Source organism: Petromyzon marinus, chromosome 80 (genome assembly GCF_048934315.1).
Source record: "Petromyzon marinus isolate PM22_M1 ecotype Great Lakes invasive population chromosome 80, UKy_Petmar_22M1.pri1.0, whole genome shotgun sequence".
NCBI lineage: Eukaryota > Metazoa > Chordata > Hyperoartia > Petromyzontiformes > Petromyzontidae > Petromyzon > Petromyzon marinus.
Window position 1 is genome coordinate 6,977,698 of NC_133746.1, and position 17,914 is coordinate 6,995,611.

The 17,914-nt window shown below is 45.3% G+C and overlaps 1 protein-coding gene across 1 annotated transcript; it reads right to left on the reverse strand.

The window, feature by feature from the left end:
* Nucleotides 1–501: 501 nt before the first annotated feature.
* LOC142907642 (uncharacterized) lies at nucleotides 502–15,617 on the reverse strand. The gene is made up of 8 exons (XM_076057212.1): nucleotides 14,769–15,617; nucleotides 14,020–14,221; nucleotides 12,938–13,059; nucleotides 6,242–6,338; nucleotides 5,000–5,038; nucleotides 4,554–4,592; nucleotides 2,932–3,060; nucleotides 502–1,563 (listed from the first exon to the last, which is right to left on the reverse strand). Exons 2-8 carry the CDS (start codon nucleotides 14,184–14,186, stop codon nucleotides 1,434–1,436), a joined length of 723 nt encoding a protein of 240 aa, XP_075913327.1. The 5' UTR covers nucleotides 14,187–14,221; nucleotides 14,769–15,617; the 3' UTR covers nucleotides 502–1,433.
* Between the last annotated feature and the right edge of the window lie 2,297 nt (nucleotides 15,618–17,914).

Here is a 17,914-nt window from a genome sequence, read left to right on the forward strand (position 1 = left end):
GAAGGGAGGGGGGGAGACAGGGAGGAGAGACAGGGAGGGTGGGGGTGTGGGGTAGGTGAGTGGAGGCTACGAGTTAAGACACAAGGATGGCAAAAAATGCCGGGGAGGTGGGCGGGGTTGGAGTGGGATGGTTAGGAGCCAGGTTTGTTCATGAAGCCATCCAGATATATAAACATAGACGTAACTTCAACCGGGAAGATGGATACAGTTTGAGCAATAATTGGAAGGATGTTGTTAACCAGTTAAAGCCATAACTGCTTTTGGCCTGCCTTCATATCCGCATCTCCAGCTTTCTAACCCTCCCACTCCCAACCCGCCCACTTCCCCTCCCCGGCATTTTTTGCCGTGCTTGTGTCTTAACTAGTAGCCTCCACTCCCCCTACCCCACACCCCCACCCTCCCTGTCTCTCCTCCCTGGCTCCTCCCCCCCTCTCTTGCCTATATGGCTTCTTGTTGTAGCAGCCCTTTAGCCTACTTCAGCAATTGTTTCTTGCTGTGGTTGTCCCACCTGATGACTGACCGCTTGTGTTGCGCCCGAAACGTCGTGATTAAATTTATTTATTTTATACCTATGTGACTTTACCGAAAGAACCAAAGCGTATAAAATTATAGTTGTTACTCTATACCTACATCAGCCATTCGAAGACTTATTTATAGATTTCCACTGAGACCATTACACTTGCATAGGTACCCTTAGACTCGTACAGAGACCAATAATAATTGACATTTTATAAAGTGCCCTTAAACAATCGTTCTCAGGGTGCTTTGCACGAAAAGGCGGAAATAGTTCACATCAACCAAGGAAAGAAGAAGGAAGACAGACGTTTGAAATTAAGTAACGAGAGAAATCGGTTTTAAACAAGATGTGTTTTTAGTGGAGATTTGAAGATTTGTAGCGTCTTGGAAGTCCCCTTGACCTCGAAGGGCAACGAGTTCCAGAGTTTAGGAGCCGCAATTGCAAAGGTGCCATCACCCCCAAGTGTGAAGCCTAGACTTTGGGACAGTGAGCAGTGCAGAATCTGACGATCTTAATGATTTTAGATTGAAAGCTTTCGTGACTGCAGGGATTCATATTATTGGTTCTTTCGGTATGTGACTTTACCGAAGGAACCAAGAAAATGATCTTAATGATCTCAATGGAATATATGACAGAAGAAGGTGAAGAATATTACGAGAAGCAAGTCCATTTAAGGCCTTGAACACCAGCAGTTTTTGCAAGTGCAACATCTGTTCTCAAAGACCTGCAATGTCTGTTCGCTGGTGGCATAACATTATCACACCTCATTAATTTGTACCTGGTATGGTTGAATTAACCTTGAGAAGGAGGTAAGATTGACCTTGGCATGAACCCAGCAAAGTAAAGGTCTGGCTATTTTTTTTAACTCAGTAGAGGAGCAGTTTTTTTATATCGAACAGAAGGAGGTGGAGAGTGACTATTTCAGATTGAGGTATACAGGTATATTGTCGGGGGCGAGATAGGTCTTATCGGAACTGCCCACGGTCTTGGAATCATCTTCTCCTGTCTTCAACGGTGCACCTGAGTGGTGGTCCTCTTGGTGTTTACTTGAATAAGATGAAAAGAAAACTTTGAGTACGATGATCCAATACACATGTAACATAATACTGTAATAATGTCTATTCTAACAAAGCGCCACTCACAAGTATAGATACAATCTAAGCGAAATAGAAAGCTGACAACTATCAATTACGCCCATAACTCCAATAAAATGAAGAACTATGATGAAAGCGAATAATAATAACATGTTTTAAAAGTCTAAACCGAGTTATTTTAACAAGTGTAAGTGATTTTGACCAAGGCAGTGACCTGACGCAAATAATTTTGTTGTTTTAAGAAGGAATACAGAGATAATGAAATCCGATACCAATATAGTCGAACCAACGCCGGTAACTCATGATTCAGAAAATCATAATTGGTATTTTTTTTTTGCCTCGGCCTAAATTCTGATGGTGAATCACAATCAGCGATATGCTTAAATATTTCGTTAGAGTATCAAATATGAAACAAAATTTCGATTGTAGTTGAGTTTGTTGAGCCAACTTGCCACAATTAGGCTAAACTTAACCCACTTTTCACCCAAAAAACTGGAGAGCAGCACAGACTGTTACTAACATAACGTTATAACAATAAACACATTTAATAATTACACTGGTCTACAATTTTATAGACGTCTGCTTCAGAAATGAAATGTGCTGTTGATTATGGATTTTGATGTGCTGAATTCAAATATGATAAATAAAACAACTGATTGTCTACTGTTCCCATGATATTTACGTTTGAACATTTTACGACTATGTATATTGTGTAGATAGAGTTTGACTCGTAAATTGTAAACCTAGGTCGTTGCATGTGTTTATGGTTGCTTTACATGATTACATGTCAATAAATCAGCAAAAGGGTTGTATAAATAAAATATGTTATTAAACAAAAGGCAAAAAACTATTAAGTTTATATAAGTACATAGTTTAGTCCTTATTCAGTGTCTACTCTGCGCTTCTTGGCTTGTCTCTTGTATTCATTAAATGGAGCATCTCTTGTCACTGTCCAGCAATAGTCTGCAATAATTGATGGGCTCCATTTGCCCTGATAGCGTTTCTCCATTGTTGCAATGTCCTGCAATGTCTGGACGTTTTGAAGGTGTATTCACTTCAAATGTGAGATATAAAAGCCTGCTACTAAATCAAGTTGAATTCGATTTAGATTTTTAAATCGACGAAGCCTGGATCAGAATGTGATACATTTGAAATGTAAAGTGTAAATGTTTCTAACTTATACAAAGTATTACCCATATTATTGTTCATTGCATGAACTAGGCGCTTACATTCAACATGCTTATAACTCGTGTAAAATTGGTTTACCTACACTAATAGCAAATTGTGTCACTTGTATGTAATTGTGACTTGCATACGTACCAATTATCCAGATCTTCATAAACGGAGTCGTCAGGAATCACGTATTCATTGCCGGCTTTATGACTTGCATCACAAACGTCCTTTTTCACGTCACTTGGAATAGCTGGGAGATCGTCCCATTTTCTTGTGCTTTAAAAATAAAATGGGATTACAATATATTGCTGAGCAATTTTTTTTATTTCAACATGCAGGCAATATGCAAAAAGTACTGTTATCGGAAAGATAGGTAAAACTGATGTTGCCGGCCTCAAACCGCAACAACACTATCCACTGCGCTGTCACTCCATCCCCGTTGAGTTTTAATATTTGTAGTTTTTCCCCTTAGGAATATAATTACGTAATTATTAACTTCAGAAATAAATAATTGAAACGTGTTCTTCTTTGTTGAAACGTGTCTACAAATAGAGACTTTACATCAATGGAAGCTCCTGCCTTTCAACTTGTGACTTACGGAATCTACATGTTTTAGCTCATTGTAGTGTTTTCAAAATTGCTTTTTAAAAATTGTCATTTCATGCGGAAGCCACGGCAGCCATGCACTTATTAAAACTAGATTTAAAACTCATATCTTGAGAACTGCGTTTTATGTTAGTTTGTACTTCCCGCCCCTCGCACCTCCGATGAGCACCGTTGAATATGTACGGTATGAAAGAGGTTCAACATATGTACATACGCACGTACAAGTGGTGAGCATCTACGATTCGTCGAAGAGACAACCAGAGCCTGCAGGTACTAAGACACCAACACGTGAATAATGCCACCGCTAATGCTAGAAATAGTTTAAAAAGCAAACAAAATCTAATTTCACCACCATTATTTAATGACCGCAGGTTACTGCGAACTGCCCAAGTGACATAAAACCATGCTGAGCATTATTGATATATTCAGTGTACTGTATATGCTCACGACTCAAACAGAATAAGTTGTATACCGTATCGCACTGGTTGTTATAATGTCGATGATCTCAAATGCTGTACAAGACAGAGGCAAGCACTCATTAAAAATAACTCTTGAAAAAATGCTTAAAGCCATTTGATAAATTAACTAATAATAATTGAACACATGGAAGCGGATTCACTTTTATTTTACAAGGTAAGGCCCACTGAGCAATGTAGTTATTTTTAAGAAGTGAAATGGCCACGAATGCTAACTCAACAAAGTGGTGTATCAGAGGGGAATGTATAGCAGCCAAATATTCAAGTGCAAACGCATGTTTCGAAATTTGGAGGGAAAAACAAATGGGCCTGGAGAAAAATCCACGCCACAATGGGAAGAACATATAAACTGGATCGAATTCACCAACTAATGCATGCCAGGCAAGTTGGTTCACATCTCGCCACCGTGGCGTCGTAAACATAAATATGTTATATGACCATATTTGTGTAAATAAATATAAATATTTTACGACATCCTTTAAAAATGTTCACAGATCCTGATATCTTGTAGAAGAGAGTTCCATAGTCTGAGGGCTACAGGAGAAAACCCGTGGTTACTCAAACAAAGCCTCGTCCTTGGAATGCAGAGAATATTTGCATCTCCAGATCTTTGAGACCTAAGGGGGACTGGTGAAGGGGAGCTAGATGAGTGGATGAGACAATCGGATAAGAGGAATGAATACTTACCTAGTTTGCTCTGTGGGATCGGTTATCTTGAAAGAGTTCCTGTAGAAAGAGGGAGATGTTGGGAACATTTAACCAATAGGGAGACTACTAGGTGGACAGACACACAGATGAATGGACAGACAGCAGCAGTGATAGGTATGCAAACCAACTTAGTTCCTGGCGTTTAATCTGGGCAGATGCCTGTATTTAAAACTGGGCTCAACCCAGTTGCCAATTAACGCACAAAAACCGGACAACATAAATTTGCTTCAGTACTTTTTATACATTTCCGCTCTGACAATTACAAACTCAGTCATACACTTTCCTGAAAGTAAATATATACTAGATGATCGTCCTTGAAATGCAGAGAATATTTGCATCTCCAGATCTCTGAGACCTAAGGGGGACTGGTGAAGGGGAGCTAGATAAGTGGATGAGACAAGCGGATAAGAGGAATGAATACTTACCTAGTTTGCTGTGTGGCATTGGTTCTCTTGAAACAGTTCCTGTAGAAAGAGGGAGATGTTGGGAACATTTAACCAATAGGGAGACTACTAGGTGGACAGACACACAGATGAATGGACAGACAGCAGCAGTGATAGGTATACAAACCAACTGAGTTCCTGGCGTTTAATCTGGGCAGATGCTTGTTTTTAAAACTGGGCTCAACCCAGTTGCCAATTAATGCACAAAAACCGGACAACATACATTTGCTTCAGTACTTTTTATACATTTCCGCTGTGACAATTACAAACTCAGTCATACACTTTCCTGAAAGTAAATATATACTAGATGATATTTCAGGCAATGGCGTTTCTTTATAACACATAGATTAAGAAGGACCATTACCAAAAACGTCATCTATTGTATTTCCTTTTAGAGCAGTGGTATTAACAAATGCGTTTAGTTTTTGTTATCTATGCTTATGAACTACTGCCATTGCAGTATCTCAAATAATATTAAAACAATAGGTTTGAATGCCGTGGTGAATATTGCCTATTCCGTCGCTGGGTGAGTAGGAATCTGCTGCCCCCTACTGTATGACTATGTATACAGTAGGGGGCAGCCGCGATAATCGGAGGTGCAGGGGAAGGACAAGAAATTTAACACAAAAATAATTTAAACAAATTGGTTTGCCCATCGAGATAATTGTAAAGTGCAAAGCTCCAGTGGCTTCCTAATATCGGATGGAAGAGCGTTCTAGACGGGCACAGAAGTGCATCCGAAAGCGCGTGATGGAGTGACCGTTTTTGTTTGATGGCCAGACAAAAGCCGCTGCTACTGCAAGGATGACTGACTCAGACGTAACATTAAGGAATATTGGACGTAGTTGTGTGATATCTGTTTCCCGCAGACCGTTGTCTAACACGGGGTGATGCACTACTCTGCGAGAGAACCGAACATGTAATTTGTCTCATGATGAAACGTCGATAGCACTATTGAAATAGCACTGTAGGGAAAGACACATCATCACCAAAACTTAATGAATCACTTCATTTAGGAAAGCAGAGTTGGCTTTTTACAATGAGGCTGCATGAGTTAAGAGAGACACTGATGAGGGTCTCGAAGGATTGTCAAATAACGCCACAACCCGTGGGGTGTTGACAGGCCTTCATCCAACAGTGCATTGATGAAGGATTGTTCATGTACACCCTTGTGACCAAATTTGATATCGCAGTGAATGTGCTGTGTTTGCGCTCAGAACGTACAGCTGCTTCTGGCGTATGTAGAGTAAAACCCCTCCAACAATGATCACCAACGCTCCCAACACACCTCCCACCACAGGGCCAACGATGCTTCCCGAGCCTGATATGGAAGAGAAAGGGGGAGACGGGTGGCATCAGTGCTGTGTCGAGACTGAAAATACTTGAGATATTTCTCAAAAATAAACGTGCCAATCAGTTACTAGTTCAGCACTAAGCGGTTATGTGTTGGAGAATAAACCTACAACATTTACAATTCGAGTACGATGTTTAGCCAGTAATTACAACCAGCCTCATCACGCGATGGCCAGATTCGACGAACCTTACTAATTGGCTGCCGGGTGGTGGTTGGTTTAACGACACATTCATATTTATGCGATCTAACTAAAAAAAACCACCCTTTATGAACAATATCGGTCGCGAAAGTACTACTATTATTCCTGACCCCTCCCCCCAGCATGCGGTGCCACCACCTCGGGTCCCCACTTGTCGGCATAAACCAGAACCCTGCTCCTGACTCACCCAACTACTTGCCTTGGCCCTGAATCACCCACCTACTCTACCTGCTGCTGACTCGTCCATATAATGTACTTGGTCCTGACTCACCCATGTACTCTTCCTGGTCCTAACTCACCCACCTATTCTACCTGGCCGTGATTCTCCCACCTACCCCTCTTCTCTCCCCCCCAGCCCCTTAACTGGAACAAATGTACCCCTCCACATTAAGCAGTCTTCTTTTCTCATTAATTTCCTCTCCTCCCTCTCCCTATGTCAGCACCCACTTGTATATGGCTTCACGTAACCATTTTCGTGGCCCACGCAATAAGCGGTGCTCTGCTCTCTCAGATACTGGCCCTGCTGCTTACCCCACATTGTCCATCATCCCTGTCCACTGCTCAGTTTTCTCAGTTTTTTCAAAATGCTTCGCAACACTGGCAACAGCCTTTCTGGAACCGGGACCGTGCCGGCCAACGCAATAAATAACAGGGTTTCGATTAAATAATTTCATATAGCAATGCACATTGTAAATGGTCAATATTTTACACGAACTTTTATTATGAACCTGGTTACCAGAATTGAATTCCCGATTACAGTTCATATCAGGGGTGACGACCGATATCTAAACCGGTCCTGTCCTCTACCCCCGTTCACCAATACACACTGACCAGTTTGGTGAAACGTGATCACGCAACTGCCACGTGTGGTGAAACATGGTCATGACAGCGTTGGAAGGCCTTCAGCCGTGAGCATATTAAGCTGGATCCAATGTCATTAAGTTAGCTGGAGACTTGACAATTGTGACTGGTTTGTAGTAGAGATGTAAGATGGTCTGAACGAAGTTCAACTATTTTCTAGCACCATTGACTTCTCGTCTAAATATCACACAAAGCTATTCTCATCAAGGAGCATAAACCATCACGTTAACTCCAGTCATTCTCACAGCAGCAGCAGCTGTGGCCAACTGTCTAACAAAGATAGTTACCGCATCACGTGGTGCTTTCAGATGTGCTTCTGCGAGCGTCTGGAACGCTTTTCTGATATTAGGAAGCCACTGGGGCTTTGCACATTAAATTCTAAATTGAAAATTGTTTCTTCACAACTTTGTGTTCAGTTTGCTGTCCTTCCCCTAGACCTCCAATTAGCATGGTTGGCAATGTTCCGTTCAAAAGACATTCAACATAATATATATGTAGTGGCATAGCACTGGCTGCTGGCAGAAAAGGAGATTGGCGGCGTACTGCAGTCCTGACGTCAGCAGGCAAGGATATACACGAGAGGGGGATCTAAGGGAAACGTCACAGAAGGGGCACACCAGGAACCCGCTAGTAAGTTCCAGAAAGGGGGCATTGCAGGGGGCGGAGCAAGGCCATGCTCACAGTAAAAGAGTGGGCCCTGTAGGCGACCTCGGGGATTTTGTTGGAGTGGGATCCCCCGTTGTGCTACTGAAGTCATTTGTTACCATTCGTCTTGTCGTGGTCTCCGTTTTTACCATCTCGAAATGCCGCTAGTCAGGCAGCCTATCAACTGTCCTGGCTGAGTAGCGTCGCCGACAATAGATGGTCTAATTATTAAAAGTGTTAACCCCGATGGTGCTTGTTAATAAAGAAGTGCCTTCAAGTCTTACTGTCTCCGAGTTAGTCGCAACATTTGGTGTCAGAAGTGTGAAAGAAAAATTAATTCGTCATGTCAAAGCGGCAAAGAGGAAGAACCCACCGATAGTGTCCTCTGGAGACGAGGATGACGGGGATGTGATCCCCTCAACAGCCCCGGAATCCAGGACTCCGGTGATGTATCCTTATACGGCGATACCAGCGGAGCAGCAGGAGTATGTCGCCCCCTTGCAGCCGCCCTTCGGAGAAGGGTGGTGCGACCTCACCGGGCACCTTGCAAACCTGCTCTTCACAGCTTGTCATCCAACTCGAGTCCGTGGGGTCTGCTGGAGATGCTACAGCACAAGAGCAGCAGGTGGACGGCTCACCTTTTGCCGCCACACCAGCAATGGAAATGGCGGCGTTCCCGCCCACACAAGCGGTCGCCATTTTGCCCACCGCGGGCGCGGCGCAGCAAGTTGACTGCCATGTTGTCGTCAGAGTGGGAAAGTCTTCCCGCCAAATTCGAGTCGCCATCGGCGGCTTCTGCAGGGGACATTGTTGTTATGGAAGCGCCTGCCTACATCCGTGAGTTCATGGCCGTGGAGGGCGACTGGACAGCGTTTCAACACTACTTCAAAGCAGCTTGCACCCAGGTCGGGTGGTCCGACGAGGAGGCTCTGCGGGCTCTGCCCACGGCACTGGATGACGACTCACTGGCAGCATTTCAGGCCATCCCTGAGACTGACCGGGCAACTCTACCTCGGGCATGCACTCAGATGGCTGCCATTTTGGAACCACCGTCCAACACGCAACGAAGGTTCTAAATTGTCTGGGGAACAGCAGGGCAAGTTGCGTGCTTTCTCCGAGAATGAGGATATCTTTAGCCAAGGGAAATTTGATATTGGCCACACGTCACTATTGCAACATCGCATCGACATGGGTAACGCTGCTCCAATATGGCAGAATTCGTGCAGGCTCAGTCCCAAGGAGAAGGACCACGTTCGTCAAGCATTTGACAAAATGTTGGCCGCGGACATCATCTCCCCTTCCACCAGTCCGTGGGGGGCTCCCATTGTATTGGTCAAAAAACGAGATCAGAGTCTGCGCTTTTGCGTCAACTTCCATAAATTTTATAAAATAATTGTGGCAGACACGTATCCACTCCCCCAGATGGATGACTCCTTGGACGCCTTGTCGGGTGCGTGATTTTTCTCGACCCTCGACTTGTCGGGATTTTGGCAGCTGCCCTTGGATCCAGGCCTAAAACCGCGTTCCAGACACAAGGGTTGTTCCAATTTAACTGCCTCCTGATGGGTCTTCACTCTGCTCTGGCCAATTTCAGCGGCTTATGGAATTGGTCTTGGCAGGTCTTCAATGGGACTCGTGCCTCATTTACTTGGATGACGATATTGTATTTGGGCACACGTTTCAGGAGCATCTGCAGCGGTTGGTATTTAATCAGGGTGTGGGCGACCAATCTCAAATTCAACCCGCAAATGTTCCATCTTTTGCAAACATCGGTGTGGTTTTTCGGTCACAATGTTAGTTAGTCTGGGATAGCCACAGATCCTGACAAAACTGCGTGCGTGTGTAGTGACTGGGAATGCCACTGTGGTGCCGGGCCTGCGAGGCCACGGCAGGAGGAATACTGTTGTGTGGACACCCAGGACACGGGGTGTAGTACCAGCCCTAGTGGGGGCTTGGGTGAGCGCTGGTTAAGAATGGTGGAACCATGCACAGCGTGTGGTGTGGGCTCCCGTTGAGAGAACAAGAGAGTGTCAGCCAGCTAGGGTTACGTTGGGGGCATGATACTCTGGCTGACCTGGGGACACGTGACCAGATGATACTAGAGAGGGGCCACTGGTGGAGGTGGCCAATGGGTGGTCACATGGTCCAGGAAGAACTCTAGAGAACCTTCGGGCAAGGGTGAGAGAGATCGAGAAGGTGGGTGGGGCGAGAGGTGGAGCCAGCCTCAGCCCGGCCCAAAATAAGGGGGGCCCTGAGAGGGGCTCGGGGTTCTTACTTTTGGAGAGGCAGGAGATCCACGTCCAGCTTGAAGAAGCCTCCAGCCACACGATACAGGACCCAGCTCATTGTCCGGACTGAGATCGCGAACCCATCGAGGGGATTTGTGGTTAGTTGGGTGGTCACCACCATAGAGTATGTTGTGTTAATAGTTAACAATATTGTTGCTCCCAAAGACAACATCTGTGACTCAGTTGGACTCACTACAAGTGCACACATGGCCAACCCCCACGTCGGTGGGTGAAGTCCGCAGCGTTGTCAGGTTTGCATCGTATTATCGCCGGTTCATCCCCAAGTTCGCAATGATTGCTAAGCTGCTCCACGCGCTCGCTGCCAAGGGCCAGAGATTTTGGTGAGGGGAGGAGGAGGCTGCGTTTGTCACGCTGCGCGATGGCTTCACCAATGCACCTCTCCTTGGATACCCTGATTTCTATCAGCCCTTTGTGTTGGATATGGACGCCTGCAACACCAGAATCCAGGTCGTGAATGGTGCAGAGATGCTAGTGGCCTACGGGAGCCGTGTGCTGCCCCCCGCAGAGCACAAGCCGCCAAGGTAGGTCCAGTTGCCTTTACAATCTATCACGGTATCTCGTATTAACGAACTAGTTGCTCTGGACATTCTCAGGCCGTTTCCCGCCGCTCAGAGGAGAAACAAATTCCTCCTTGTCAGGGTGGAATATCTGTCCCGGTGGCTGGTGGCATGGTCTGTGCCAGACCAGTTGGCCGCATCCATTGTAGATGCATTTCTGCACGGATATGTTTTGGACAAAGGGACTCCTGAACAACTTCTTATGGATCAGGGATGAAATTTTTATTCAAAATTGTTAAGGGAGGTGTGCGATTCTCTGGGAATGAAAAAAATTCCTACATCACCCTACCATCCCCAGACGAACAGGTTAGTGGAGCACTTGCACAGGATCCTTACATCCATGTTGTGCCAACAGGTTAATGAGGCATAATCGGACTGGGACTTGTACATTCCCGGTGTCCAGGCTGCGTATAAGATGGCCCCTCACGCCCCAACAGGATTCTCACCGTTTTACCTCATGTATGGGAGGTAAAGTGACCCCCCCATGGAGGCTCAGTTGGGCATGGACATGGGCAAAAACGTCGTTATGCCCATGCAGGTCACGATTAAGCGGCTGGTGGAGGCGCTTCGAGGGAATTCAGCTAAAGGACAGGCCGCGAATGAAAAACCTGTAGGACAACGGGAGAATGGGATCCCATGGACCGCTGGGGACAAGGCGTGGTTGCATTGTTCCTAGGTGACCCTGGGCACATCCCCTAAATTGCACTGGCCATGGCAGGGCACTTTTGACGTGATTGAGGTCAGGAGGCCGCAGTGCATGCGTATACAGGTTGGTCGCTGTCGCTGGTTTGTGCACCCGTCACGGTTGAAATCCTATATTCCACCCTATGTTGACAGTTCATCTCCACTTCCTGAGTGCCGGGTTTCTGACTTGTCTGACGACCTGGGGTGGGCGAGCCCGGAAGTTACGTCTCAGAAGGATTCCATTGTATGGCCAACAGGATTCCAGCGCCTGACACCCGCAGACCATCCGGCAGCACCTCCAAGGGATGGACCGCTTGTGAGGAACCGGTTGCCATCTTCTTCTTCCCGGGAGGGGCCGTGTCCATTAGGCCATTTGTGTAGTGTCCCGTGGGTCCCCAGTATGCCAATTCCCATCCCAGCTGCGGGTCTGGCGGTGGGGACATGTTCAACGAGTGCTTTGTTTCGATGAACTGCTCCCTTTCTGTTGTTCAATCGAGTTCCGACGCCATCTGGTGGGTGGCCACAGACGCGAGCCGAGGTGTGGCCACTGGTTTATCTGGGCTCCTTCCCGATGCTTGTGGGCTGCGGCAAGCCAGTGGTCATCGGAAATTGTTTACTTCCTTGTGGTTCGGGTTCATAGTGAAAACATTTATCATCTAAAGTTCGTTATCCCTCCATGTTAGCTTAATTGCGTTAGCACATTCTTGCGAGTTCCCCTCTCCATATGTGATTGGTGTCAGCCGATTTTTTTTTTCATGGGGAGGGTGGGGAGGTGATGTAGTGGCATAGCACTGGCTGCTGGCAGAAAAGGGGATCTGCGGCATACAGCAGTCCTGACGTCAGCAGGCCAGGATATACACGAGAGGGGGATCTAGGAGAAAGGTCACAGAAGGGGGCACACCAGGAATGCGCTAGTAGGTTATAGAAAGGAGGCGTGGCCGGGGGCGGAGCGAGACCACACTGACTGTATAAGAGGGGGCCCTGTAGAGGAACTCGGGACTCTTGTTGGAGTGGGATCTCCGTTGTGCTGCTGAAATCCTTCGTTACCGTTTTTCTTGTCGTCTTCACCATTCTTCTCGTCATCTTCACCATTCGTCTTGTCGTAGTCTCTGTCTTTACCATCTCGGGGCGTCGCTAGTCAGGCAGCCTACCAACTGTCCTGGTTGAGTAGCGTCGCCGACAATAGACGGACTAATTATTTAGTGTTAATGAAGAAGTGTCTCCAAGTCTTACCGTCTCCGAGTTAGTCACTACACATACACAAACTGATTGGATGTTTTCATGCGGAATGGCAGTAGTTGGGATACTTACTCCCGATGCCGCCTGCTAAGGTCCTGAGCGGTGGAGAGAAGAGTGTGTCCGTGTAGATGGCTACCCCTCCAGCGCGGATGGAGAGTGCATTTGGGAGGTACGTGTAGACGCGGAAACTGAGCCTGAATAGTCATAATGGACAAGGTGGAAGAACACGAGAATCGGCACAGGAATTTAGACACCTGATGAGTGGGGAATTAGGAAAAGGCAATAATACAGAAGGTGTTAAGATGTTCAAACACCAAAGACATATATTGCAAGGCAGCAAGTCTGCATTAACCACATGCTTGTGGTCAAACATGGATCGAGTAATCCCATTGGTTAGTTCAGCTTGCCGCGGAATGTGTATTTACGACAGACTGGTTAATCTTACGTAAGCATAGACCGAATGCACTGGTGAGTACATAACTTATTTTATTTTCATGTCACCATTAAGTTATTTTTATTTATATTATGCTTTAATATATTTATCAGATGTAAAAGTATAATTATTAAGGCTATTAAATATTATACCGATACCCCAATGAAACCGTCGTATATCGCTTATTAGTAAAAATATATAGTGCTGTCGGTAACAAGTCACCATTAAGTAAATTTTATTTATATTATGCTTTAATATATTTATCAGATGTAAAAGTATAATTATTAAGGCTATTAAATATTATACCGATACCCCAATGAAATCCTCGTATATCGCTTATTTATAAAAAAAAAATATATAATGCTGTCGGTAACAAGTCTCCATTGGAACCATGTTATAATGACCTATAGCGCTATTTTTATAGTACTTCGTGAACCACGAGTGCATCCCTGAGAACCAAGGATATTAGCAGCAGAGCAGCATGGCAGATTCGCTCATAAGCAACTGTCGGTCAAGGAAAACTGCACCAGTTTAATGTCTCAGAATCAGAAGTTTATTTTATGAATAAATTGCCCATTTAATTTATGAACGTGTTCTACGTAGGTCTGGTCAAGGCTCTGCTCATGTGACTACGTGATGTCACACTGCTTATGGGAACATCACATCAACATTCCAGTGGGATTTCATGCATTGAATAAGCTAATGCACGGCCAGGACATACCTGTATGAAGTGTCTTGCTTCAAGGGTGCATCGTAGAAGTTGCCGTTCGATCTACCGGTGCCAATTTGGACATTGGCGGTGGAGTTGGAGTTGGAGCACTCAGATGGGTAGACGCGATCCTCCACCTGGTACGCGTCTGTGCTGCCATTATCATAGTACCTGCTCATTGGCCACCTCTTCTCTGGACTTTCGACTTGGGTTCCTGTGTCATTGGATGGAGTGATTCATGAGTGGATTCCTCCATATACATGGCACAAAATTGCACAGGAAAAGTTGCACTTTAGATTTAAAATGTGTATAAACAGTAATATCTTGGCAACCGCAAATGTATTCATTGCGAGATTTGAGTATACGCGGATTTACTTCTATATACCTGTTTACCAACCATGAGATGTGAGTGTACATGGATTTACTTGTTTTCCTACCACGAGGATCTCAGTTTGAGTATACGCAAATTGCGAGTCACGCCGAGTAGTGAAACCAAAATTGGTGCTACCGCATAGCATCCAACATGTTGTCTCGCAGACTCCTGCGAGACGCGAGACAACTATCTTGGTCAGTAGTTAACCAATCTTCTCCATGTTGCTACCTCCTCCATCGGTCAGATTCACACTTCTCACAAAATAATTATACAGTACACCAATTTACCAACCGCGGCCTAGAAATTTGTGTATCCACAGGTAAGCATGGTGTTAAGGAAATGACATGATGTACAGAATGACATTGTGTAGAGTGATAGTCATTCTTACACTTTTCATGGGGCCGTGGCACTGCTTAGCTGATCAGCTGACCCTCTGTTTTATTGGACATATTGTACAGTACACATTAATATCGTCCTTAATAATGGATCCGAAGCATGCAGCAAGTGGTGATAGTATTGTGTCTGTGACCCAGACGAAGAGGGGGAGGGTGGGTTGAGCCACTCCTTCTAATCAGCCCTTCCCCCATCATTATTATCGTCATCATCTGTTCATATTGAAGGTATGTAAAGGTACTGTTAATGTTTTATGATGTTATTGTGTAACGTATTGTATTTTATTCAGTGATTAGTTAATGAACAGGAGACTTAGTTAAGCTATGGTGAGTCTTACCGCGGCAATGTTTCGCCAAACGCACTCTCTCATAGGCCCTGCACTTTACCAACCCCGAGGGATAGTAATAGGTTTTACCCTTTAAGACTGGCACAAAAACTGACACCTTTATTCAAGGCATCATGTTTGCAATAACCACAAGACAAGCAGTACGCCTTTTGGCGTCATCTGGTCGAACACTAGTGGAGACTAGGCTCTAAGAAAAGCCATCTCGGGTGTGGACCAATCAAATTCAAGGACAGTGCCAATATTATTATCAGAGTTGTCTCTTTTGTTTGCATTTTGCCTGCTTGTCTTGTGGTTATTGCAAACATGATGCCTTGAATAAAGGTGTCAGTTTTTGTGCCAGTTAAAAGGGTAAAACCTATTACTACATCTTGTTACTGGCAAAGATAATGTAAACCCCGAGGGATTTCAGGAACCTAACCCTTCGCGGTTGGCAAGGGATTACTGTACTACGGTTATTCATAACCATAACAATCCCCCCCCCCCCAACACTTCTCTCGATGTATACCCTCTCCCCTCCTCGAGGTTCCCTACTGAATGGAACAGCAGGCTCCCCTCTACCAATAAGTTACCCACCCCTCAAATGCATTGGGAATATCCCGTGCAAACGGCTACATTGGGTCATACGAGTCTCATGATGTGCTGTAACGGACCTGTGTTTTACTTAAAGCAAAGAAAAAAACACTTAGCAATTTCAACTTGTAATGCGCCACACACCATTTGTTCACTCACGCAGATGGAGAATGACTCAGAGATGCAAGGAGGAACCACAGATAAAATGGAATGCAGCAGCCAGGAAGTGAGCTGGCAGCAAATTCAGAACCGGAACCCCCCCACCCCAGGCTAGCTCTGCAGTTCTCTCTAGATTAAGGTGTTATCGATCAATTATGGGTGTTTGCATACAGGAGGAAACCGGTGTACCCAGAGAAAATGCACGGAGGGCAAGACTGTTTCACTATACTTGTGCGATTCACCAACCCTGGCCTCCACTGTTGTGAATTACAGGTCTGCATCGCAACCACTGCCTGGATAAACGTGTTTTCATAACGGGAATTGGATATGAACGCGAATGCATTGGGAAGCACATTTTTGATCAACCGGATGCGAACTGGCTATAACAATTGAGCAGAATGACGCTACATGAGTAGGAATAATCGGTGCTGTGGCTGCCTCGATGTAGCATTGCGTAAGGTGGGATGCTGCTGGATGCTACCCACGCACATGTGATCGAAGACTGTATTTTACCCTATATATATTATTTCTTTAAACACGATTTTCCCATAATGCAGTGTCCTTCAGGAACGAAACTCCCACCGCGTTATAGAACAGATTGGAAGATGCAGACATTGATCCCACTACCTCTCGCATACTCAGCAAGCGCTCTGTCTCATCTCATTCCCCCTGGTAGAAAGTTAAATCTCATTTTAGTCGTGCAAGAATGAAGTGACCGAGCCATATTCCTGGCACGCCCATTGCATTACCCTCGGACTGCTTGACGATGACCGTGTAGTACTTGAGGTCACCGTTTGTGTTCTGGAACCAGCTGCAGCTGAAGGAGACGGTCAGGCTGCTCAGTGTCACTTGGTTCTGCACCGTTGTGATGGTCACCGTGTTCGGAACGGGTGGAGGAGCTGCCCACATGAGGTTTGGACATAAGCACAGTTACACAAACTGTAGTCATTGAGAGCAATGTGTTCATCCACTGCTGGATGAAGGAATGGACATTGCTTGACCGTACTTCGACATGCTGCTCAGTGTGGGATAGTGAAAGGGGGACCTCAGACCGGTGTCGGATATCACTCGCCAATTGGTGTTCACTTGTGTCAGATAATGAACTCTGGTTACCAGGTTCATAGTGCAGTGTCCTAAACAATCACTGCACCTCACAAAACAAAATCCCTCATATCATTTTTTAAAGCCTGTCCAGGGAAGGGCTCTTAACGAGCAGCTAACTAAAGTGAGGACGGGCGCATGAGAGGGTTTGATGAGGCCAGTTCCACAAGCATCACCAGTGCTGACGTTTAATACTTCACCAGGCAGTCAAAAAGGCCTAGTCGAGCACAGGGAGGCCCAGAACTGTCCCTCTGTTAGCTATTGATGGGAACTCAAGTTATTGGGTTTATATCATGATGACAACTTAGAAACTACAGTATCACACAAATGTGGTGAGGTGTCATTTTGGAGATAGGCACAGGTTAGAAAGTAAAAATGTGGTGATATAGCTCAGAGGGGCTGGAAAGAGGTGCCTGTACAGTGGACCCTTGCCATTAGACCACCTGGCCATCTCTAGAGTACATTGCAACCATTTATAATGGTGACAGATGGATGCGTTCGTATATTGGCACAAGCCACACAAATCACGGGCACTCAAATATCAATAAAATCAACGAACCCACCGCCTACGTAGGTATTTGCGTTGCCTTGTAGAGTTTCACTGTACAGATCTCCTGAGTGGGTGGTAATATTGACTTGATATTCAGTGTTCGGATTCAGACGTCCAAGCATGGCAAATGTCCTATTGGTAGTTCCATATCCTTGTTGCTCTACAATTGTATCGCCCACAGGATATATGGTTATGAAAAAGGGATTTTCATTTGAAATGCTCACGGTCTGCAATAGAGTATTGCCATTAATCACTTCCAGGTACAGCAAGCTCCACACGCCAATGGGGAGAGACCAATTGCAGGAAATATTTTTCGTGGAATACTTGGAGCAATAAAAGCCTCTGACAGTTGCTGGATCTGGAAAAAGAACAATGTCCATGAAATGTTGACTGTCACAATCTGCACAGTCATGAA

Bases quoted from the DNA above. Each gene is read 5' to 3' on its own strand.
- LOC142907642 (XM_076057212.1), bottom strand. From the start codon at position 14,186: ATGAGCAGGTACTATGATAATGGCAGCACAGACGCGTACCAGGTGGAG. The intron at 4,593-4,999 runs GTAAGTATTCAT...CTCTTTCTACAG, and splicing joins AATGCCACACAGCAAACTAG to GAACTCTTTCAAGATAACCG. The intron at 3,061-4,553 runs GTAAGTATTCAT...TTATTTTTAAAG, and splicing joins GATCCCACAGAGCAAACTAG to CACAAGAAAATGGGACGATC.